Raw genomic sequence first — 25,872 nt, forward strand, 5'->3', positions numbered from 1 at the left:
ACCTCCTCTTTTCTGAAGGCCGGCCGAAGTTTCTCGTCTTGTAGCTTTTCTTTTTTAGCTTCCACTTTAACCTCTTTCTCTTCCACCTTTTTGCAATGTTTTTGTAAGATGAAAACATCAGTTCTATGGCAAACCCTATAACATCTCTTGCTGCTGCTGCAACAAAGCTGTGCTCACATACTCCCTCATTCTGTGCCACTGCTGCCGTGCACGCAACTCCCTCCAGGTAGCGCAGTGACTTCCACATTCCTCCTGCACATTTGCGCTCTCTCCTCCACACTGGTGTGCCCGTGTTCTCACATATCTCAGCAGAGCTCTGGCTGTGCTTGATTCTAATACCTATGGATGCTTATTCAGCAGTCATACCACAAATGTTTGCTGGGTGCTTGTCCGTGGCCCATGCTACGCCTTTGTACCTTGCGTATGCGCTTGGCAATTGCCCTTGTCCCATTTACAGCCACAGAAAGAGGAGGCAAGGGAAAGTGTGAGGGATTCAGAGCATGCACAAATTCCCGTGAGAAGACCCACGAGCCAAAAAGGGAACACTTAACTATGGGTCATGCACCGACCATGTTACAGACAGGTGGAAAGCAAGAAGCTGAAGGTCAAAAAGGAACAAAACTGGCAAGAGTTAGTAGTCAAAAGTGCAGAGAGATGACTGTGAGCAAATTCCAATCCAGTTTTGTTCGCTTGTTTGGTAAAATGCATTACATTTCCTACAAAACACAGGCAAAAGTTGGTTGGGTGCAAAATGTTTACTGTACCTGTTTTCTTAGGAAAGCTGCTGGGGTTTTTTCCTCTTGTGCTTTCTTCTCTTTTACCTGCTTGTCTTCTGTCTTCTTCTCTTCTACCTTCTTCCCTTTCACCTGATCTACCTTTTTTTCCTCAGCCTTTTGTTTTGCCTTTAACCTTTCCTCTTCTAGCTTAGCCTTTTCTTCAGCTGCCCTCTTAGCCTCCACCTTAGCCCGCTCCTCAGCCTCCCTCTTCTGCTTTTCCTTTGCTGCCTTTTCTTCAGCCGCCTTTTTCTCTTCCATCGCCTTAATCCTTTCCCTCTCCTCAGCTTCACGCCTCTCTTTCTCCTGAGCAACCCTTTTCTCCTCTGCCTCAATCCTCTTTCTCTCCTCCTCAGCTTTCCGTTGTTCCTCCGCTTTGATTCTTTCCCTTTCTTCTGCTTCTAGCCTCTCTTTTTCCTCAGCTGCCGTTTTCTCTGCTTCAAGCCTCTCTTTCTCCTCCTCTGCTCTCCTCTGCTGCTCTGCTTTAGCTCTCTCCATTTCCTCTCTTTCAAGCCTCTCCTTCTCCTCCATTTTTTTCTTTTCTGCTTCATCCTCATCCTCTTTATTTTTCTTTTGTTCTAAGGCTACTGTAATGCTTATGGCCTCTCCACTCCCTGCTAGGGCATCGGTGTCATTCCCTACTTTTTGATCCTCTGCATTTACATCAAGATGTTGTACTTTCAGCACCACAGCTTCCTCCTCCTCATCTGCTGTTTTCTTTTCTAATGTTACTTCTACCTGATTATCCTCTATGGTTCTTTGCTTTGGCTTCTCATCTTGTTCCTCCTCCTTGTCTTCCTCATCTTTCTTCTCATCTCCCTCATCTTTCCTCAGGTTATTCCTCTGGTATGATTTGGTGACAGTTTCCGTTTCCTCCACCTCGTAGCGTCTTCTGTGGGTTTCCATCTTTTCCTCTTTCTCTGGGGTCTCATTTTCTTCGACACTGTTCACCACTTTTCCACTGGTGAATGACAGACTCTCATCAGTAATTGTTGGGTCAAACTCCTTTTGGCGCTCCAGGGCTTCTTGAAGACGCTTCTGGCGCCTTTCTTCTCTCCTCGCTAACCTCTCCAAGAACACTGCATCATCATCCCCATCACCTTGAGTATTTGTAATGGTAGTAATTGTAGTCATAGTACTTTTGGTCTCTTCTTCTGCAATGCTGTATAAGACACAGAATTTGTGATACTCTGTGAACCTCAAGGCACAATCTGGTTGACTGTTTCTCCTCCTTGCCCAATCTGTCCAGAATCCAACATGCTACTTGGGGTGACCCTAACATAAGGAACACAAGAAGCCACCTAATGCTAGGCCAGACAATTGGTGTGTCTAGCCCAGTATTGTCTACTCTGACTGGCAGTGTCTTTTCAGGTCTCACATAGTGGTCTTCCACATCACTTCCTACCAGATTTTAAACTGGAGATGTCAGGGATCTGTACCTGCCTATACTCATGACCGGGACCCCAGAGGTTGAGGGTGGGGTCAGTCAGGACTGTCGTGTTCCCTCACTGCCAGGCTGGCTCCAGGTTTTTGAGGGCCCTTGGGCAAGACGCTCTCAATGGTCCCTTCCCTCAATAAGTCGACCTTCTCACCACCATTTTCACAAAGTGCTCTTGCTGCTGCTCCTCTTTCTCATCATTGCTCCCGCTTGCTTGCTTGAAAGGCAGAGAGTCAGTGAGCAAGTAGGCCGTGGCATCTACTGCTCCTCCTTCTCTTTGTCTGGGCCAGAGCGAGAGGCAGGTGAGCAAGCAGGTTGCAGTGGTGAAGAGGAGGAGCAGGTCCAGGGGGCTCTTGTCAGTGGCCCCCTGCTGGGGTGTGGGCCCTTGGCAGATGCCCAACCATGTCTACCCTTGTTGCTGGTCCTATGCTCCCCTTCTATTTGATTGAAAGCATGGACAAAACACGAGAAGAGCCCTACTGTTGTAGAACTACTCTTCTGTTATGCAAAATGGCTCCCTCCTTAGGGTGCTTGTCCTGATGGGAGGAAAGTGGACCATTACTACTATCTTTTGCTGGTTTGGAATGTACATCACATCTATCTCCTAAACTGGAATCTGAAGTCTGTGCTCTACAGTGGAGTATATTTATCTCCCACTCTCCCATGTGGAAGGAGTTCCAAGGACAGCTTTTCAGGACCAGTTTCCTTGTTAGGACAGGATACTGGAGCCTAAGGTGCTTTTTTAAGGGGCCTGTGCCATAAGCTTTTAGTACACTCTCCAAATAAAGAAACTGATGCTTTAAAGCTGTCCCTGGATGTTCCTTACACTTGAGAAAGTGGGAGATACAGAACACAATAAATAGGCGAAGCAGTAAATCTCTTCTATTCTGACTAATTCCCTTAGCAGGTAGGCTGGAAACAGAAAAATGGCCCACCAAAAATTGGTAGCAGCTATTCATATGGTACAATCTTACTTGTTTTGGGCATTGACTTCAGGCTTCTCTGTCATTTGTCCTGGTAAGTCATCACCTTCCTTTTGCCGCAGTCTTTCCTGCCGGGCCCGCCTGCGGCGTTCTCTGGCAGCTTCTTCCTCGTCATCATCATTTCTTTGATAGGCTAATCTGAAAAAACAACAACATTTTAGAAAGGTTAGGCACTATTCAGAGTGTTACATGAAATCTAGAGTGATTATGAGACTGCAGAACTTCATGCAGCAGGCATTCATGTCAGACCGTTTTGAGGTTACAAAGCTTTTTTTATTTTTATAATATCATCAACCTACATTGCTTTTACATAGCATCCCCCCTCCCACCCCGCAGGTCTCTGAATCCAATGAGCATACAATCTCACATTTTTCAATGTTGGAAGTATACAATAAGAGGGAATGAAAGGGAAATGAGGGGTGAGAGAGGCAAGGGTAACAAGAGATTAGTATTAGCAGTTGTGTGCAGTTAACATGCTTAGGGTTTGTTTCTCTTGAGGCTGAAAATTAAAGGGTTAAGCCAAGGGCTTCATGGGAAGAGGCAGGAGGTGGTACTACAGAGGTGTAATGTTCAGATGTAAGAGACAGCAAGGGTCTCTTATCAGTTCCAAAAAGCTCAAGAACACTCATTTTCTTTCGGCTTCCTGCAAAATATCTTTTCAAACCACAAATGGAGAAATATCATGCCATGTTGGAAGCAGCCCTTAAGAGGAGGAGAATGGAAACACACAACGGGTGTGGAAGGAAGGAAGGAAGGAAGGAAGGAAGGAAGGAAGAGCTAATTCAGCAGAGATTTCACACCCTGGCTTTATGAGTTCCAAAAGAAATGTAAAAGGCAATGTTGCCATTGGGTAAGACTCAGTTAACCTGACAGAGCCGGAATGGAAGCTTGCTCCCATACCTCCTTCTTTGGCTTTGGCACAGCTTAAGCTTTTGTTGTGGATTCTCTCTGTTCCACCACAACCATTTCTGTAGCTTTCATGCTTGTTGGTGAAACTTTGCCGGAAGGAAGGAAGGAAGGAAGGAAGGAAGGAAGGAAGACAGGACAGTAGCCCCATCCTGGGAGCCAAGTTCAAAGCATAGAATGGGGGACTGTGAACCTTTACCCTGAATGAGCAGAATCTGGAACAGAAAGCAAGTAAGGGCCAAAGAAGATGTTATGATAAACATGCACCTGATGCCAAAAGCAACAACTGTGTGTCTAGCCCCACTCTCCCCCCCACAGTGTCTACTACAACTTACATTAAGTCCTGGCACCACAACATTCTGCATTTCCCCAATCCTGGCTGCTGCAGGTGTGGTGGCAGTGGTGGGCATATGAAACACTGCGACATTCAGGACAAGGGTAAAGCTGTACTAAGCACTTACAGAAGGGGAGGTGGGAACTAGATGTGCAGCTGCCATTTTCTGTGGCGGCCATTTGTTTATTGTGAGCTCCACTAAATAAAGGCAGAATATAAATGTAAATCATTCAATTAAAAGGAGTGTTTTAATTTGGTAAGAACATAGGAAGGGCACAGGAACCTAGGAAGCTGCCTCATACCGAGCCAGACCATGAGTCCATCTTCCCCAGTATTGACGACACTGACTGGCAATGGCTCTCCAGGGCTTCAAGCACATGTTTTTCCTGCCCTACCTGAAGATGCTGGAGATCAAACCTGGGACCCTCTGCATGCAAAGGTCCCAGGCACTTTTACATGGCACTGAGCTATAGCTCTTCCACCACTTCATAGTTTACATGGCATGGGTTTTACACAGATGTTTGCCCCAGCAAACACATAAAGTGTGAAGGGCAGATGAACCATGGAGCCAATCAGGCCTCTGCAAAGCACATGACAGACATGTCCCTGCCTTTATATGTTTATCACAAGGAGACACCAGAGCAATTCCGGTATTGCCATGGCAGTCACGTAATGGGTGATGCAGCCCTAAGCTGAACCAACTTGGAAGGCTAGGAGGTGCCACTTGTCTATCAGGCTCAGTACAGGGTAATCCACAGGTGGTCAGCCTGTCACACTGTGATACAAATGGAATGGACAGCAAGAGGGCCGGCGGGCCTGGTTGTGGCATCAGGTCATTCTTGCCTACCTCTCCTGGGCTGCACTGCTAGTTGTCTCCTGGCTCTACAGAGTAGATTCAAAATAAACAAATCACCCAAAGCACGGGAGGCTGCATTGGTCCTATAGCACATGCTAGCACAATTATTTCTCATACTTTGGGCCTCACCAGCCAAAACAGTTGGATGCTACCAGACACTTCCCTGACTTGGCAATAGTCCCCCAAGGTCTCTGCTTACAGAAGTCTCTCCTAGACTGGCTACCTAGGATTTTTGCACCCCAGTGTTTTTCTCAGGCATTCTTCCATGGGTATTCCTCTATTTACAGAAAAGATAGCTGCGGAATTGATCCACCGTAAAGGGTAATGGAAAAATAGTCACATAAGAGGGCAAACATTCACTTTCATTGATTTCAAATCATCGGTGTCCGTCCCCACACCAGATTTTGCTTGATCCACACTAAACCAACCTTCTCTCTATTTGTAGCATGTTTCTGCATAAGCCTCTTTCCTGGTTAAGCACCTGCCCTCTGTCAGCTGTTTGCTACCACTGGGAAAACAGCTGTGTCGCAACAGACTCCTCCACACTCTCGGGCACCTGATCTGTCCTATTAAATATTCAGAGGAAAGGAAGACGTTGTAGGATAGGAGCACACATCTCCCTTTCCCTCACCTTGTGTTTTCATCATGCAGTGCAACCCAGGACTTTATTGTTGCCTAGGAATGGGTAGTGCACCGGCTCCTTAGAGAGTCATAGCTGGACAGAATCTAAAAGGCCCTCTTGTCCAGCCTTCCACATAAATCCATACAAGTTACTAGTTCATACACTTCTTCATCAGCTTGGCTGCCTGCTTTCCCCTCCCCTCCCCGCATTGGTCACTTGAGGTATGCAGAGAGCCTGAAAAGAAAAAGAAGAAAGAACCATGCTTTGAGCCAATTTAGGAAAGCTTTTCTGGCTGGCCACCTAGAGGCAATTGTTATTTACCAGTGGTGATCAGGGGAGTGGTTATTTAGAAACCTGTTCCAACCCAATACTCTTCCATGAGATGCCATCACCCACATGCATGTCTACCACTGATCAACAACACAATTGAACACCACTGTGTACCAAATACAAACAGGAGGTGAACTGCCTGGTGGCTTAAAGTGACAGCTGTCAGCCATGAAGAAGTCTTCAAGACAAATCTCCCATCAGCTACGCAATCACCTGGTGGCCTTAGGCAAGTCACTTTCTTTCAGCCTCAGCCCCTCATCTGTAACATGGGAATAACAACACTGGCCTACCTTACATGGCTTGGATGAGGATTAGACAAATTCGTGGAGAATGGGTGTATAAAATGGCTATTAGCCATGACAGCTAAACTCAGTCTCCATGTTCAGAAGCTGTATGTCCCTGAATACCAGTTGTTTTGGTGATCAACAGCAGGAGAGGTCTCTTGACTTCATCTCCTGCCGGACCTGGATGGCCACTGCGGGAAACAGGATGTAACTCTGGTGTGATCCAGGAAAGCTTTTCTGGGGCTTTTGTAATAATTACTGAGATAATTTCTGCAAAGCACTTTGCACACTTGAAATGTGCTATGTATATGTGAAGTATTATTTATTAAGCAAAGAAACAGATCCAGATAACTTGTGCCACATGCAAGGCTAGCCACATGCTAGTGTGGAAGGCAAAATTCCCTCCACCCACCATTCCAAGATCACTATCTAGTCTCAGCAGATATTTTTTTTAAAAAAAATCCATCCTAGCCACTAATATGCTAACCTCTGTTATGACTCTTAGCTTAGCTGAACCTTAGATCACCATCTCTGGGCTTGTGATGCAGCAAGGCCATTCATTCTCATTTGCGCTAAGCATTCCGCTACGTCAGATTGCAAAGGTTATCCAACACCAAGACACACACCCCAGTACAGAATTTGGCAGTGTTATCCTATCTGGTTATGATGCAGCTATGCACATTCTTCCTGACATTGCAACACCTTGCCTGGCTTGAGGGGCCATGAAATAATTGTGAGATTCCACCCTTTGCGGGGAGGGGGGCGGAAGGGGAAGGGTATACACCCTCTATGTAGTAAAAGTAATTTCAATGCTGTATAATTGATATGGCACCTTCCCCCCAAACATATGTTAGATTCTAAAAGATACACAAAGGCCTGCACATGGAATCAGGGTCAAATCTGGGAACCTGTGATTTGATCACTGCTTACAAACCAGGATCAGAGCAGTGAGGGGAGAGCATGTAGGCAGATGTCTCAGTCTCAAACTGATAAACCATGGTTTATCAATCAAAAATTGTGATGTCTGCACCAGGGCAAAGATTTTAATCTTTTCACCTTGTCTCAAAATAACAGAACTTGAGGTCACTCAATGACTTTCAGTTCATGACAAGTAAAAGAAAAGATTAAGTTATTGTGGGGGGGGGGGTGCCATAATGAATAACCGTCAATACTATAGGACATGGTTATGGTGTTATGGTCACCCCACCTCTCTGAATGGTGAGATGTTCTAGGGGCACAGGGCTTACCCAAGTTTGGTTTCCTTTGGAAGGAAGTCACCATTTGCATTTGTTTACAAATATATAGGTAGAGCATAGGTGGAGGCATAGCTTAATCACTCCAACAGACATCCACTGCTTTCACATTAGATGTCTAGGAAGACAGCCAGCACCCTAAGACAGAGAGCTTACATAGAGAATACATAGCGTGTTCTCTCTCTCTCCTTGGGGTGCCATGCCATCACCTTGCCTCATCCAAGGAATTTTACAAGAGGTCCAGACGACAATGTCTTCCACTCAGAACACTCCCATGTTTTCTCAGCATTTCTTCCATCTTTTTTCTTACCACAGAAGAAAATCCTTTAAGAGAAAAAGATGGAATAGTTGCACAATGCCTTCTAGTTGGTAGTGCTAGGAGCCCTCTGTCTGGAAGCACACTCAATCTCCATCTAAACAGCATTCTGTCTTTTCTTTCCTTACACACAAAGACACCTTTGTCCTCCCCCTGGCTAGAGTCAGGGAATCTGGGTGAGTCATCATTTCTGACCAGCACCTAGCCTTCTTAACTCCTGTGGAGGAACATCACCAGAACATCAGGGCTATCAACACTCTTTTGCCAACTCAGGTATTGCCACATCGATAGCTCTACTCACAGAAATCTGACAGGAAACCCACAGCAAAGTTTAAAAAAGGAAAAGAAAAAGATTGGACAATTTAAGGAAGGATCAGTCTATCAATAGCTAGTGGTCTTGATGCTAAGTGGAAGCGTTATGGTCACCATATATTGTTGCCTTAATGCTCTGTTGGGAGCATCCCAGTAGCAACTGATAACAGAATGCTAGACTAGGCAGACCATAGTCTGATCCATTAAGGCAACTGTTACATTCTTATGGTTTTACATCAACCAAGAAAGTCATCACAATATGTACATTCATAACAGGTGCTAAGAAGGAAGAAGGGTTTTTTATCTGCTGCTAATGATATGGGCACCGCTGGCCAAGTAAGTGGTTAGAAGCTCTTAGCCACCTTTAATACCTGCAGTTACACACTGCTACAAATAAAATGTGGAAGGAAAGGAAAGGTTCCTCCTGTGCAAGCACCGGGTCATTACTGACCCCTAGAGGGACGCCGCTTGAGCTGGTGTTTTCATGGCAGACTATAGCGGGGTGGTTTGCCATTGCCTTCCCCAGTCGTGACCACCTTTCCCTCAGCAAGCTGGGTATTCATTTTACCGACCTTGGAAGGATGGAAGGCTGAGTCAACCTGAGCCAGCTACCTGGGACCCAGCTTCCGCTGGGATCGAACTCAGGTTGTGGGGAGAGTTTCGGTTGCAATACTGCCGCCTACCAGTCTGCGCCACCACTGGCTATCAGCCTCCTCCCTTAAGAGGTATTACAGTTTGGGCAACTTGATGTAAAATTTCTCCACGTCTCACTTGGTGCCATTGGTTTTGGTTCCAAAGTCCCATCAAAGCTCTGTGATGATGACGACCTTGTTTGTAATGAGTTTGTTCTTGTCTTTTATATTACACTTATTAGTATTTATTTGTCTTATGGAAGCTCTGAAATGGCTCAGTCCAGACTGCTGAGGGAGACATTGTGCAGAGAAGTTGCAGGCTTTCTTCCAATGAAATTCACGTGTAAATATTACACACCAACCAGACTGTAAATAAAGAAAGAAAGGGAAAATAGAGGAGAAAATGTGTGGCTCAGTGGATTAACTGGATGCAGAAGCAGATTGTTTAGAAAATCTATTCTAAAACTTTAACCTATCTCTTCCTATCTAAAAATATATCTTGGCAAACATATAGCCCAGAGATTTTCACCCTGCCAGATGGCAAATGTAGAAGGTCTCCTGGGGAATCATAGAATTTAAAGCCTGAGAGCTGGATTAAAGGCTGTACGGGTCACAGGCTGGACTAAATTCCAGGCACCTACACTCCAGAGATCTATGTGAGCTGAGATACACACAGCTGATTAGCATGTGCAGACTTGTGCATCCTCCCTATTTGAGGAAGAGGCTATATCACAGTGGTAGAGTACATGTTTTGCATGCAGAAGGTCCCAAAGTCAATACCCAGCATCTCTACTTAGGAGAATCACCAGCAATAGAGCTGGGAAATGCCCTTGCCAAAGACCCTAGAGAGCTGCTGTATTCAGAGTAGACAATACTGGGCTATACAAACCAATGATCTGACTCAGTATAAGACAGCTGCTGCAGATCTGAGTGCAAAGGCATGACAGCACATGGATCTTCCTTCCCCACTGGAATAAACAGGGTTGGGGACCTTCATCACATCTGGAATCAATAGGTTAGTGCTAACATTTTAAATTCTTTCTTCATCCAGTTTGTGAAATCATCTGAATAAATACCAGAAAATCATATCTGGGTGGGGCGGTGGAGTACTAAAAATCATGATAATGATTATAATACCTCTTCCAAAAGCCTAGGCTAAGGAAGCAAGTTTTGGGACAAGAATTTAAAATATGAAGAGGGATGAAAAAGAGAAAGAGATGGCCTGATATATGGTTAGTAATATCCACACAGTGTGAGTATGCCAAGCTACATGCCACAGGAAAAGGCACAAAGCACACACAACAGAAGCAGAGAGGACATATTCTCACATCTGGGAAACTGAGTCAAGTAAATCAATGTGCAGTGAGGCAATAAGATTGTGTTTGTCTGCTTCAACCCTGGGCTTACATGCATTTAACATGTAGCTAGTGTTCAGTAGATGGCTGTGTGCACATGTAGGGATCCAGGTACACCCTTCACAATCCCAACATCCTAAAATCAGGGGTACAATGCATATTATATCTATCTTCAAAGGACCATGACACCGTGTGTGAATGGTCCATGTGTATGGAAAGACATATTGGCTGGAGGCCGAACAGCCAATCGCCTATCCCTCTGCTCCAACATGCACTGAATTTACCCAGTTTTCTAATCAGAACAGCGAATAGTACAGTGGAACCTGGTGGAGGCTCCGGGTTTCAGTCAGAACAAATCACAGCTCTAAAGGAGCTGTCCACGGTGCTGGGTGTATTTGAGGGATAAGGTTCAGCACCTTGGATAGCTCCTTTAGAGTTCTGGCTGGTTCTGACTGAACTCCGGACCAGATTTGCTGCCCCACTGACATTAGAGCCACCAGTCTCAATTGGAATAGTAGTTATATATTTAGGGTTTGTTTAGCCCACCTTTCCATTCCACAAACAGCGCTGAAGATGGCATAGAGTATTTAATATCAATACAAGGATTAACAATAACATCAAACAAAGCAATACAAATAACAGGACAGCAGAGCTACACTGGGGAAAAACACACAAAGAAGAGAATATGAAAAAAAATTAAATAGAAGACAAGCTAAAGGCTCGTCTGAACAACAACAAAAGGCTTTAACTAGTGACAGAAGGTATCAAGAAAGGGGAAAGATGGATTTCTTCAGGCAGGGTGTTCCACATTCTGGGTGCTCTAACAGAGAAGGACCTTTCCCTCATTCCCAACAACTGCACCTAGACAGTAGTGGGATAGGCAAATAGCCAGCAGAACCATACCTGGGGAAGTCAAGTTTCTCTAAGTTTAGCCTTCCCCAACCTGGTGCTCTCCACATGGGTTGGGACTGCAACTCCCATCATTCCCAGCCAGCATGGCCATGGCTGGGAATTATGGAAGTTGCAGTCCAATGCATCAGGTTCGGAAAGGCTGGACTAGCCAATCTGTTCTGGGTGGAAATTCTTTCCAATTTCCAAATAAATTGGTCCCTGAGGGCACATCTACATTACAAATTTAAGTCAATTTTATACCTGTTTTCCCCCAAAGAATGCTGGGAATTGTAGTTTGGCAAGGGGGCTGAGAATTCTCTGTTAAAGATCTCTAACCCAACTCACAGAAGAACCAGTTAAGTCTATGGGGCAGATATATCTTAAATGTGAAGAAAAAAAGCCACGGTCAGCGCTTTCAAGAAGAAAATCAGTGCATGATTTGCACAGTGACACTCTTGTCTGAGCTTTTCATCTAAACATCACCGCCTTGCTGGGTACAAAGATAGAGCAATTCAAATATGGAGCCCCTATTTTTTTTTAAATGGTGGAAAAACAGATCCTGTGTTTCACAACGTGAAATACAAGAGGATTCTCCCAACTGCATGTCAAGTAACTCCATAAATCGCCTCTTGTGTGTAATCCCAGGATGAACTGCAGGAAAGACCACCCGTAAACAGCAAAAATAAAACCTTCAGCTACTGAAATAATGTTGAATTTGCCTCCAACACAAAGATAAAAGGGCTTGCTGGAAGCATCCCAAAGTGGAAGCAAATAATTTGCTCAATATGCGGACTCAATAAAGGTTTGCTGTTTCTCTTCATCTACAATGGGTTTGAGACTCAGGGCTAGTTCACATATGCTCCCTGGGTTTGGCAGCCATTTTCCTTTTTTGCCCCATACCACACAGAGAAGATGCACGAGTCCGAAGCAGGATATCACACATCAGCATTTGCACTGCTATTGTCTTGCCCATCATATGATGATCCAACTAAAAATTATTTGAGCAAGATAACAGCTCCTATAGAAAATTGGCCTATTGAGTTCAAATTGAAATGGGGTTGGATCCAGACCCAGTCATACCTAAAACAGACCACTGAAACCAATGGGACAAGTTAGTCATGACAGTCCCTTGGATTTCAAAGGTTATACACTCTAAGTATGACCAAGTCTGGATCCAGCCCAATATGCCTTCAGTACATCTGAGAGGAACATACAAAACTGATGGACTATTTGTCCATCTAACCCAGTAAATGCTATCTACTAATCTGACTGGCAGCATCTCTCCAGGGTCTCATCATGTCTTACCTGATCCTCTTAACTTTTTAATCTTTGCCACGGAGTTTTTAATGCCATAAAGCACTGTGCTTCCATGTGGAAGCAATCAGCACAGAGCTGAAACAAAATCCTATTTCTGGCAAATTCCCAAAACTGACCATTGCCTTCAGAATTTGATACTTGAGTTTTAAGAACCAAGCATTTTGTGTGTGTTTTGGGAGGATTGGTTTTGGTGAACTGTCTTGAGGACAGGTCTGGCAAAAGGTGGCCTAGACATTTAATCAATAATGCCATGTTGTTCCAAAAGAACTATTTTGATCCAGCTTTAATTTGAAGCCCTCCCCGCCCCTCGCCCCCATTCCAAAGGTCATTCTTTGAAGTGTGAAGAGCAAACATGCATGGGACATGAGCGTGTACATCCCTCAGTGCGTTCCCAAGTGTTTAGGGACACATGTCTGCCTCTTCCCTCTTTATGCTTTGACTGTAGACAACACTAGTGTAACCCGGGTGTGGCTGCAGCAAACATCAGCACCACTGCCAAGTAAACAGTGGAGCTGCACTACAGGTGCCCTCATCTTCCCCCACTGATTTTACGAAGTCCCACCAGCTCACTAAGTATTGCAGTTGGCTTTATCCTTCCTTTATCTTTTTTACCATTCCTTTGGCTGCTCATGAAAACAAACACTGTATCCTCTGAGGTTTCCTTCCCCCCCATTAGAAGAGACTGGAGGAAGCAGCCTTAGTGAAGAAAGCATTTGCAATTTTACTGTATTTTTTTTCAATTGATAAATTCCAAGACGACCGTGTCAGCAAACAGGAAAGATGTTACATCCAGGAAATGCAAAAGGGCTGATAAAAACAGTGGTGCCTTTCCAACCCAGAAATCTGTCCCTGATCCTTTAACCTCACTTCTTCTGCTACTTTTCACCCTGGTTTCCTATTCTGAAGTTATTTCTGAGCACAATACAATTTATGAAACAGCCACATTAGGGAAAAGGCAGCTTTGTCAGAATATATATGAGAGAGACTTAAATATACGCTGCTTTACCTTTGGTAGCTGACTCTGACAATATGGATAGATTTAAGAGCTGCAAGTGCCAGCCTGAACATGGCAATTTTTATCATGGGTTGGGGCAGGGGGATATCACCATTTTCAAAATTACTAGAGACAAATGAGGGCAGTCTTATTCTAATTATTAATCCACTAATTATACCATTGCTGGCATATAGAAGGGGAAGAAATGGAAGCAGAGACAGATTTTACTTTCTTGGGCTCCAAGATCACTGCAGACGGTGACTATAGCCATGAAATTAAAAGACGCTTGCTACTTGGGAGGAAAGCTATGGCCAACCTAGACAGCATAGTAAGAAGCAGAGACATCAACTGCCGACAAAGGTTCGTATAATCAAAGCTATGGTTTTCCCAGTAGTAACGTATGGCTGTGAGAGCTGGACTATAAGGAAGGCTGAGCGCCGAAGAATTGATGCTTTTGAACTGTGGTGCTGGAGAAGACTCTTATGAGTCCCTTGGACTGCAAGGAGGTCAAATCAGTCCATCCTAAAGGAAATCAACCCTGACTGCTCATTGGAAGGACAGATACTGAAGCTGAAGCTCAAATATTCTGGCCACCTAATGCTGAGAGAAAACTCCCTGGAAAAGACCCTGATACTGGGAAAGATCGAAGGCAAAAGGAGAAGGGGACGGCAGAGGATGAGATGGCTAGTTAGCATCACCGATGCAATGAATATGAATTTGAGCACACTCCAGGAAAGAGCGGAGGACAGGAAGGCCTGGCGTGCTATGGTCCATGGGGTCACGAAGAGTCAGACACGACTTAACGACTGAACAACAAAAAAGTATACCACTGAAGGCGTGAAATAGGCCCTGGTTAAATTATTCGTATCAAATGTACTGGCAGCATCAAAAATTGCTTTTGCCAGGCATTGTAAATCTTCCAGTGTTCCATCACTGTTTCAATGGTTGAATAAAGTGCTGGAAATTGCAGGCATTGGCAAACTAATAGAAAAACATATAAGAAAGTGACTGTTTGTCTCATAATGCAAAAGAAATCAATGCTCTTGATTCATAATTGTATTCATAGTAAATTGTGCTCATATTAGATTGGAAAGATACAGTTATATTCTAGCAGAAGGAGAAGGAATATTCCCATCGTGATTGCTTAGCAACCACAGAACAGACTTCCTAACCATTTCCAGGTCAGCTGGGAAGTACTTTCCAAGCATAACCTGGCCAATGAGGTACTAGGAAGAGCTTCCTTCCCCACTTTTCTGACTGGCAGACTAAATATTACTAACAACCAGAAAGCAATTGATATGAAAGAAATAAACTCATACTGAACAAAGGTCGACTGTGAAATATCACATTAACTGAAGTAAACTGTGCTGATTTGGGGGAAGGGGAGACTTAGCTTCACAAATATGCACACTGCTGCAACATGTGGGGAACACAGCTAACAAGAATCAGATGTCTCACATTCTTTCCTCACCAACATCTCTCTATATATGGATAGATACCATGTGCAGGGATCTTTCTTCAAAGTGGAGATGAAGCATATAGCAGACTCTAGGTATTTCCAAAGTTTATTGTAACTGCACAGGTAACCAGAAGCCATTGCCACCCACCCCACAAGACAGCCAAGAAGTTAGAAACCAAAGCCCTAACAGGATTAAAGATAGGAAACTCCCAAGCAATACCATGAAAGCTTGCATGAAAGTAAGGGATGTGTTAATCCTGACACATCACTTACTTTCATGCAAGCTTTTAACAACAAAAGAGACAAACTTCCTACAGAAGGATTTCATAATACAGATTCCAAAGAACATCTGCAACTCTATTTACAGCTTACTTTCGCCATGTACTTTTGTATAACCTACAAATATTCTGTCCAACTTCCTCCATAGCAATTGAAACAAAACTATCATTTGCTATTAAACCAGAAGTGACTCCCTGTCTCTCAGCCTCAGTTCCCCTGCATGTAAAAACAAAAAAAACTGGCCTACCTCAAAATACCACTGTATGTCAATGAATAACCGTACATTCTGCCTTTTTCTATTCTGCTCCAGGAAAACCATTCTCTAGGCAAGTGACTTGTCTTGAAATACGTGTCAGAGAGGTGGATTTGGAGTCGACATTTCAAAATAACTACAGTCATACAATACAGCGTTGACATACACAAATGTTCACTTTAAGGTCCTGGTAGCTTGGTTTTAAGGCACAGTTCAGCAACTTGTTTTACTGGATAGCCACTTTGCAGGGACAATAGTTAGGGGGTGACAGTCTGCAGTATTTTTCCTATTTCCCAGAGAGGACTGCCAGCAGTCCCCATAGCCACAATTAATCACCCCTCCATGCACGTACACCCTCTTTCTTGCTTCTGCACTTGCAACTAGGGACCCAGACGGTATCCAAAAGGGGAACCCCACTTCCTCATTTCCAGTGTATTTGTGTTTTACTCCTGAGAGATAATCTTTGTTCCCATTCTCTAGCTGTCAAAAATATGCTAAAGAAATGTAGGCTTATTCACCATTCTTCCCTAGTGGTAGCTCTAGGGTGGTGTGATTTTTTTTACTTGCATGTGAAACAAGGCTTGTTTAGAGTGAGTTTTCCTGCAATGAGACCCTGAAGGGAAAATAAAAGGATCCTGAGGCGTATCTGTATCATTCCCTGCAGTTTGGCAAAGAAAAAGTAACCTTAGGCACAACCCTTCAGAAAAGAAAACCTCACACTCCAGTGTCTTCTTCGTCGAAGAAGAAGACGAGGAACAAGAGGAGGAGGAAGGAGGAGGAGGAGGAGCAACTCCTTGTTGCTAGATGAGGTGTTGTGGCTTGTAACCATAGCTCCCTCCAAACCCACAACTTATTTCTCCTCCATCTCTGGATAACTGCATATTAATGATGCAGGGGGAAGTGGAAGAACTATGAGCTCCTTGGAGGAAGGGCAGGATATAAATGAAATAATGTCCCTTTAAATGTTGCATTTCATTGTGAGAGAATTAAAAAATGGCTTCATCCTCTCTCTTTTCTCCCCTCCTGGACCCTCACCTCAAAGTTGGGAGGGTCTCGCATAGTTGCTTAGCAACCAGGCTTATCCCCTTAATCCTCATTCCCAACTGTAACTGGGCAATAAGAAGCTGTTTATTTATTTATTTGTTGCATTTATATCCCACCTTTTTTCCTCTTGCAAGGAACCCAAGGCGGCTTACATCCTCCTCCTCCTCCTCTCCATTTTATCCTCACAACAACAACCCTGTGAGGTAGGTTGGGCTGAGAGTCTGTGACTGGCCCAAAGTCACCCAGTGAGCTTCCATGGCCGAGTGGCGACTAGAACCAGGATCTCCCAACTCCCGGTCCAACACTCTCACCACTTATACCACACTGGCTCCCCATTTGCCCACATTCTTGCCCCACTACCCTTGCCCCTTCTGTTGTTTTCCTAATTCATCCTGTTTTAGACTATACGCTACTGCAGGGCAGGGACCTGTTTTTTGAGTCCACCAAGGATGGTGGCAGGTAAGGAAAGGAATGAACAAGAAGAGACTGAGTAGAGTGGATAGTACAACCTGTCCAGGTCTATGTTGAAGAAAGGAGGTGAGGGGTCCTGATGGAATCATCAAGGGGAGTGGAATCAGAGACAAAGCTCTGTCTAAGGCACCCTATATGCTTTGGGTAAGCTCTTTACAAGGGGAAGTTTGCTGCCAAGATATTTAACATTTCTGGTGCTGCGAAGTTGTGTTGTAATTATACATAAGAGGCTGCAGGCCTGAACACACAGCATAAACTATGTATTTTATGGCTAAAAGCCTACGGGCAATTTGGCTACAGTAAGGCAAGCAAAAGCCGAGGTTCACAAGCACAATGATTCAGGGGCCAAGCTTGAAAGACACACCTTCCCAAGTCTTAGATTCTTTTGAAGGGAGAATGTAGTTTACTATACTATATAAAAAGAAAAACGGTAAAGGTGTTCCCCAGCCAGTCATGTCCAACTCTAGGGGGTGGTGCTCATCTCCATTTCTAAGCCGAAGAGCCAGCGTTGTCCGAAGACGCTTCTGTGGTCATGTGGCCGGCATGACTGAACACTGAGGTGCACGGAATGCTGTTACCTTTCCCACCAAAGCGGTACCTATTTATCTACTTGCAATTTCTTGCTTTCGAACTGCTAGGTTGGCAGGAGCTGAGACTGAAGACGAGAGCTCACTCCGTCACGCGGCAGTGCACTTGGGTCTCGAACGGCTGTCCTGCCGACCTTCCGGTCTGCAGTTCAGCGTCTTAACCACTAAGCCACCGCGGTCTCTTATACTATATACCTATATATTATTTTTTATGTTTATATTCCACCACCACTACCAGTCCCAGAAAGGCTTTTCAGATAGTCAAAGGATGAGCTTCAGGAAAAGTGCAGAGTTCAGAGCCCACAGGCAACTCGAAATTTAATCAGTGGTTCCATCAAATCTGATTTGAAATGGCACAACGGGTTTTCTTGTGCGGGTTTTCATCAGTTCATCTTTCCCTCTAGTTAAGTGAAAAAGCATTGCAAGAATGCCAAAACCTGTGCCAAAGATAACAAGAGGAAGAATGTTTAGCTTATGGCAATGCTAGATTTAACAGGTGTTGGTGTCGTTCAAAGAGCTTCCCTTTCACTAGCTACTAAACAAATACACACACACACACAACACACCATGGAAAACGATGGTGCACTGCACCAAAGTAGCAGCACAAGTCTGCAGTAAAAAGAACAACAAGGTCACAACCCTCGTCTTGAGTGCATTTGACTCACAAGTAGATTGCTTTGATCTATGGTCCCAGTCTGGATTCTGATTAGTCAGCTTCACCCCAACTTTATGGGGTCTGTTCATGGACATTTAATAGGCTTTGTAGAACCTCAGGTAACAGATCAAAGCAGAACTCTTCACAAGATCTCAACTCTTTGGCATACTAAAAGGATTGCTACACAGATTTGATCCAAGTTCTCGTAAACAGGCCTTGCAGGAGAAGCCTAGTTCAGAAAAGTCCACAAGGTATCAACCTACCAGGTCAGGGGTGGGGAATCTGAGTTCCAGGGGACAAATCCAGCCCTCCTGGGATCCCAACCTGTCCCTCCGGAGTTCCTCAGATAGCCAGACCTCCTTCTCCTCCTGGCCCTATCCCTTTCCCCACAACCACCAATCATTTGGTGATTTTCCCAGCTTTTGTGCAGTTTTCCCCCTATTTTAAAAGGTTGAACTACCTCTCCTAAGGTTTAGTTGCTGTCAATAAGAGCTTTAAGCTAAACTATGCTGGTATTTGGGGGATTTCTTGTATTTTTGGCCCCACCCTTTTTGCCTGCCCCCTTTTCCTTCAACCCCACCCACCACTAGAACGTGGCCTCAAAGAGCTTCTCCAAAATGGAATTCAGCCCTCAGGCTGAAATAAGTTTCCCACTCCTGTGCTCAGATAACATAACTCTGGGGATGAGGCAGACAAGTCAGAATCTGGACTGGGATGCTAGATTCCAAGTGCGGCTGGAGCATTTTCTGAGAGAATGTAGGACCTGCTACTTCCACAGGGAAAGCCTCGAATTCCTCCTTGTTTTGCTAGTTTTTAAAAGGTGAAGAAATATGCATACAGTTACGAACATGCCCTGTTTAAAATGACAAAAGTAAATTCTAAGTTTCTAGCTCCCATGGTTCCAAAGAAAAGTTTTGAAAACTACAATGACGTCTCTCTCAAAAGGAAACCAAGCCAACTAGACCTGTTCCGTAGGTCCCTGCTGATCTATCCAAATGGCAAAGAAGGTCTCAGACGGGCCAGTATGTAAACCAAATAGCAACTGTATTAGGAGCTAGGAATGTGGCATCATCTCTTTACCACAACTGCTACCGGGGAAAGTGGAGATTCTCCGTTCTCTGTTTTGTTCCACTTGGCAGTAAGAGCACTTGGCATTCTGCAGAGCATGCAGTAATTAAACGCCCTCCTCCTTCTTCCTGTGCTACTGATGGGCACTTTCAAAACACCAAAAATAAGCAGAATATATTTGTGTTATTTTCCACCAATTTTTAATGTTTTGCATTTTGTTTCCTTTCTGCCGTGACATCCATCTGGAAACTTTCCCTCGCATTCCAGCTCTCTTCCAGCAGAAAGCACTGAGGGAAAGGGTGGGAGTTGGCCAGAGGAAGTTCAGCCTACAGTGGTCGGCAGAACAGCAGAGAAGAAGAGCTCTGGACCAACTTTACCCTACCCTTGAAAAGCAGAGTAGCTGATCTACTCAAAAGCAAAGAGGGAGGGGCCCAGGCCTACTGCCCCCAGTCTATTGGAAACTTGAACATCTACCCTAAATTGCACTCTCCATTTGTTGCAGGAGATGGATTCCTTGCATAATGATCCTAAGAACTGATTACAGCAGGAGTATTGAACCTCTTTCAGCCTGAGGGCAGGATTTAATTTCTGAGAAGTTCTTGGGGCCTGCATTCCAGTAGTGGGCAGGGCGGAAGGCAAAAGGGGCAGGGCCTGAAATACCAGCATATTTTAGTGTAAAGCTCTTCCTGCATGTAACTAAGCCATAGGAGAGGTATTTCAACCTTTTAGAATGGGGGAAAAACTGCACAAAAGCCAGGAAAACCCCAAATGATCAGCAGTCAAGGGAAAGGGCATGGGGCCAGGGGAAGGCGGCACGGTCTTCTGGGGAACCATAGAGGGCTTGACTGGGACCCCAGGTGGGCCATATTTGGCTCATGGGCCTGAGGTCCAACACCTATGAATTCCAGGATGAAAGATGCAGGCTTTGGTGGGGAGTAGTGTGGACAGGGTGAAATAGAGCGGGGGGTGGGGGGCAGAAGCACCCTGGAAAGCTCCTTTAGAGTTCTGAGTAGTTCTGACTGAAACCCGGAGCAAATTCACCCCCACTGGCATTGGCGCCACCAGCCTCCACTACCACAGGGTATTACTTTTACTTATCATTTTCTCATGGCAATAACTGTGAGATAATTTATGACCACCTTCCTCAACCGGTGCTGAGACTAAAACTCCCATCATCCCCCAGCCAGCAGATCAGTGGTCACACTGGCTGCGGATGATGGGAGCTGTATGTAGTTCTATACATCTTGAGGGCACCAGGTTGAGGAAAGCAGATCTAAGGCCTGAGCTTTACTGCATAGGATCATACAACTGAATGAAAATCCCATTAGTCCAGCTGTTTTCAAACTTCTGAACTCCAGAGTACCCTTTCCACATCTCATCATGTACCATGGAATTACGGTAAAAAAAGAAGCGTGGGGTGAGGAAGCATTCTAGTGTGAGAGGCAAAAGTGAAGAACTGAGCAGGAGCAGGCTTGGTGGGGTTGGAGTGTTATGAACTGGGGAAAAGGTTTGTTAGAGGATTGCTCTGCTCCCAATATAAGTGGCGAGGCATGGCGTTAGGAGGATGTCTAGGGGCTAAGGAGAGAGATGGCGGCAGGAATTAGTCAAGTTAGATGTGAAAGTGTATGGGGCTGGTATATTAACACTTTGAACTTTAACTTTGTGTGTGGTTGGCTTTATTTTAGCCACTAAGGGCACAATTCTATGTATGTTTAGACAGGAAAAAGTCCAACTCTCAGCATTCCCCACCCAACACTGCTGGCTGGGGAATGCTGGGAGTTGTAGGACTTTTTTCTGTCTAAACATGCACAGGACTGAGCCTTTAGAGCCTCTCAGGCTGGGTGGAGTAAAAATCTAAAATAAAATTTCAAAATCATTTGGGGGGCGGGGGGGGAGAGAGAAAAATGCATGCAGCAATGGTAAAGGTTTCTTAGTTTATATGCCAACTTTTTTTTTTTTTAAGCATCCGTTCATAGCAGTTTACAACTCAGAAACACCTAATAAGAACATTTACTAATTTGAGAGAGGAAAAAATACGACTTGGGGCTAAGGAAAAAGTTCCATAGAGTTGGAGACAGAACCAAGAAGGCCCTGTTGCCTTTCCCCCACCCAATAGATCTCATTTCCTGAATGCAAAGGACTCAATGTCCCCGCTTCTGATGTTAGATGGTGGTACTTAAGATGCATAACTTATAGAACACTACTGGTGTACATCCAAAAGCCACAATACGGACATTTTTACTAGGAAACTTTTACTAGGGCCAACTAAAATGTTATAAGTAGTGAGCAAGCTTTCGAGTTCTCTAGAACTCTTTTTTAGATGGATATTATGCAAAACAGCAGGGAGAGGCAGGATTAATTGGGTTAGACAGTGCTAGGTGCAAAACAGATTTCAGGTTGCACCAAAACCTACTGCAAACGAAGAACAAACAACTACTTTTTTTCCTCATTTTTGAGGGAATGATAAAAGCCAGCAGTTACTCAGATCAATTAACACATGGCACTTTACACTGCAACGAAGACAAGGGTCCCAGGAACCTTACAAACTAAGGGGCAATCTTGATGTGATGGTGGTAGTTTGTTCATGTGTCTGCTCCACTCACATAGAAAACAGTGGTTTGAGGGTCTACTTTTAACATCACAAGGAGCATGGAGGTGAAGGTGCAGAAACCTACATCCTCTTCTGCCTCACCTCCCAGTTAGAGTGGCCATGTGTCCTCTTTTACGGAAGGCCATCCTCTGATTGAAGATGTCCTCTATTTGAAGGGCTGTCCTGTCCAATTCTGGTTTAAAGATAAAGAATCATAAGAACTGTTGCTCCTGAGCCATTAGCACCTGAACAGCAGACTGAACAGCCAGGCACACAGACCACCTGGTCACAGTCTTCCACACTATGGTGAGATGCATTGTATTTCTATTTAAATTATAATAATTATTTCTCAGTTTGGATCTATACATATAAATGTGCATATGCATTTTGATGCAAACCACTGTCCTCTTTTTTGGTGACACATTTCCTCATTTTTGGTGATGCATATAGCCACCCTACCTCCCATCCTGCAGTCGTACTTCAACTTGCTTCTGTTACCTGGGCTGGGCTGGGGCTGGGGCTGGAGCGTGGGAAAAGAATTCAAACAGACCACAGGAAAGAAGGGCAGGAGAGTGGGGGCTGTTCAGTTCCCCCCACACACATGCCAGTTTTTATGTTAAAATGTATACCCACTGACCCACGCCAGCTGATAGGTGAACAGAGCAGAAATACAAACAGCAAAGATGGCTGCCACTGTCACGTCTTCCTCTGCGCTAAATTTCAGCAGTGGGGAAAACAACAGAGGGAAAGGTGGAAAGAGAGGCGCAAAGGGAACCAGGGATGAATATCTGCAAATGCTTTTACACAAACCTAGGCTTTGTTTCAGCTCAAGGTGTGAATATATATCCCCCATGCAGTGTTGATGAGTAAAACCTACGTTAGGCGTGTCAAAAATGAACATGAGAGAGAGACTCATCAGAGACTCAGTTCTGAACCACAAATAAATATGTGGAGATTGGAAACGGGGACAGCACATGCGATCCTTCTCTCACACACACACACACACACACACACGGTAAATGAACATACGAAAATGGGCATTGTTAACTGTCACCACCGGCAGGCTGTACTGAGGGAGATGAGAGGGAGAGCAAGGCCCCTGCTGAAAGGCCTCCCTCATGAAGGCTCCTCTTCCCTCAACTGTCGCACCAGCAGCCATACCAGCGGGTTGTCCTGAGGGAGATGAGAGGGGGAAGCAAGCAGAGCCATTTCAACAGCTGTGCTGAAAGACCTGCTTTTTTCCTCTTCCCTCCCCATCCCTTTTTCTTGTTGTGCTATGTTTGTTTAGATTGTAAGGCTATGGGTAGGGACTTTTTTTTTTTTTTTTTTTTACTGATTGCATGCAAACCACTCCAAGAGCCTTTTTGGATGATGAGTGGAATAAAAATACTTTAAGGCACAATCCTATGCACGTTTAGACAGAAAAAAAAGTCCTACAACCCAGCATGGCTGGCTGGGAAATGCTGGGAGTTGTGGGACTTTTTTCTGTCTAAACATGCATAGATCATGCCCTTAAATACATACATGCATACACACACACACACACACACAATTACAAAATGATCAGCTGGGATGGCCACTGCAGGAGACAGGGGAGGAGCAATACGGAAGCCTGATGGTAAGGCCGGACAGACAGACACACACACAGACACATATTTGTGTGGCTACTGGCAGCCTTTCTTCCAATGCCATTTCAAAGATTATCCTTCTTAGGTATATCAGCTTTGCTTGCCAAGCTAGTGTGACTCAACGGGTGGCTACGAAGAAGAAGGAAGGCTAGATGGTTGTGACTGGTCTGCTCTGCAAGGGATTTCAACAGGAGAACAAACTGTCCCATGACCAGTGAGCCAAACCACCACTGTACCGGCCAAGCCACACCATATCCTTCTCCGTACAGGAAAGGGGAATTATCCACTGCCTCATTTCTTTGACCGCACCACTAAAAGTTGGGTGTTTTTTATTTGTCCTTATTAGGACACTCTTGGTATCAACCGCTAGTCCTATATTTACTTTGCTATCCTATGCTGCACATCAGCAATAAAAAATTTAAATAAAGCACTATTCAAAATGAAAAGGACTGGGAAGAATTAAAAGTCTAGCAGTTGAGGCATCATCTTAGCTTGGGGTTCCTTCCAGCTGCACCACAGTTTGTGTCCAACTAAAAGAAATGAAGAGATTTTTTTGTTTAATGGCCATCTTTTAATCTGAGTCAGAACTCAGCTCCAGATTCTGGATTGAATGCCAGACACCATCCCTTTAACATGTGAAATACAAACAGAATGCCTCTGAGCATATGCAGAGTGCATTTGCCTAAACGCCAAGTAATCATACCCATAGCCCAAGCTGGTAACTTTTCTGAGACTTTTAGGCAAGCTTCTGCATGTTCACATCTTATTTTTCAAATTAAACTGTGCAAATATTTTTGCACAGTTTAATTTGTTCCTGCAAATATTTAAACAAGATTAGTTGTCAGGATACTGGACTTACTTGTGTGAATAGCAATGGCTATCCTTACCAAACCCCTTTCTTGTTTTGGCAACTGAATTATAAGCTCTCTTGTCCAATTTAAGGTGTTTCCAGACAGAGGGCTCTTAGCACTCACAATCAGAAGGACTGAGCAGCAATTCCATCCTGTTTTCCCTTAACAGATTTTCCGCAGTAGGAAAAAAGACAGAAGAGGTGGTAGGAAAATGTAATAGGCTATTGGGTGGTATAAATAAATAAATATTATAAGCATGCTGTTGGCACTAATAAATAAAAAATATTATGTAATCAGGACCTTAATCTTGCATTAAAGATTCGGATGGTAAGATGTTATGTGTTTTCAATATTATTTTATAGAGTGGAGGCTTGGACACTTAAGAACAATCTGAGGAAAAACGAGTCCTTTGAAATATGGATATACCGACACATGTTGAAGATACCATGGACTGATCGAGTAACAAACGAGATTGTACTACATAGAGTAAGCAAACAAACAGAACTAAGAAATACCATCAAGTGAAGAAAATTACAATACCTTGGTAATTATCTAAGGTGAAAAATACACCGTACTCCAACTTACTATGCAAGGGAAAATTGAAGGGAAAAGATCAGTGGGAAGAAGACAAACAAGAGGGTTAAAAAATTTGAGGGAATGGTTTAGCTGTGAAATCATTCAGAGCAGCAGCATCAAAAACAAAAATAGCTGTAATGATAGCTAACCTCCGATAGGAGATGGCACCTTAAGAAGAAATAAATAAAATACAAGAGAAGCATAAGTGGAATATGATGTCATCTGTCCCTCGGTAAAATTCCGTGAATGAGGCAGAGGGTTGGTGAGATAAAAGCCCAGCCTAGGAGCACCCACTGTGATGTATCCACGTCCATAAGTGAATCCAGGGGTGTACTGGGACCGCAAATCTAGACTCTAAAGCCTGAGCTGAGAACTCTGTGCATGGGATCACAGTTATGCCCACATATGTGACATTCTTAGATTATGTTTTCATGACAAGCCAGACACAGAGAATACTTTATGTCTCCCCTATCCCATGCCCACTACACCGTATCAATCCCTGCCCTCTCTATCCCAGCCTTGCCTTTCCTACTACGGACTGTACATCTTCTGGGAAAGGATTGCAATTCTGCATAGCACCTAGCATACTGTTGGCACTAAATGTCAAACTGTACCCTACCCAGGGCTATGTGTATTCTGCAGTTTTACAGCTGGAGAATCTCAGCTGTCTTTTCTTGAAAAAAAAGAAGTATCTAGTCCATATGGTGCAAAGACAGGCTTGTTGCCGGGGTTTAGGCAAGTACCTAAATTCAGAAGTCATGGAGATATCTGAGCAGGATTTCCAGTGGTCAGGGATGGGGCTTTGGTGCCTAGGA

At 44.3% G+C, this 25,872-nt stretch overlaps 1 protein-coding gene across 7 annotated transcripts in view; it reads right to left on the reverse strand.

The window, feature by feature from the left end:
- CALD1 (caldesmon 1) overlaps positions 1 to 25,872 on the reverse strand; it is a 283,959-nt gene that overhangs the window by 40,764 nt on the left and 217,323 nt on the right. For 6 of the 7 annotated variants that reach the window (XM_084809247.1, XM_084809244.1, XM_084809245.1 and 3 more), the window contains 2 exons: positions 3,186 to 3,332; positions 1,512 to 1,935 (listed from right to left, as the gene is read on the reverse strand). In XM_084809247.1, coding sequence (XP_084665373.1) covers positions 1,512 to 1,935; positions 3,186 to 3,332 — 571 coding nt within the window. Of the gene's footprint in view, positions 1 to 2; positions 87 to 764; positions 1,936 to 3,185; positions 3,333 to 25,872 lie in introns of all 7 variants that reach the window. The other variant, XM_084809240.1, reaches the window with a different exon arrangement.

This window comes from Heloderma suspectum, chromosome 7 (genome assembly GCF_057233095.1).
Source record: "Heloderma suspectum isolate Gila_16-S chromosome 7, 16-S_ref, whole genome shotgun sequence".
Classification (NCBI taxonomy): domain Eukaryota; kingdom Metazoa; phylum Chordata; class Lepidosauria; order Squamata; family Helodermatidae; genus Heloderma; species Heloderma suspectum.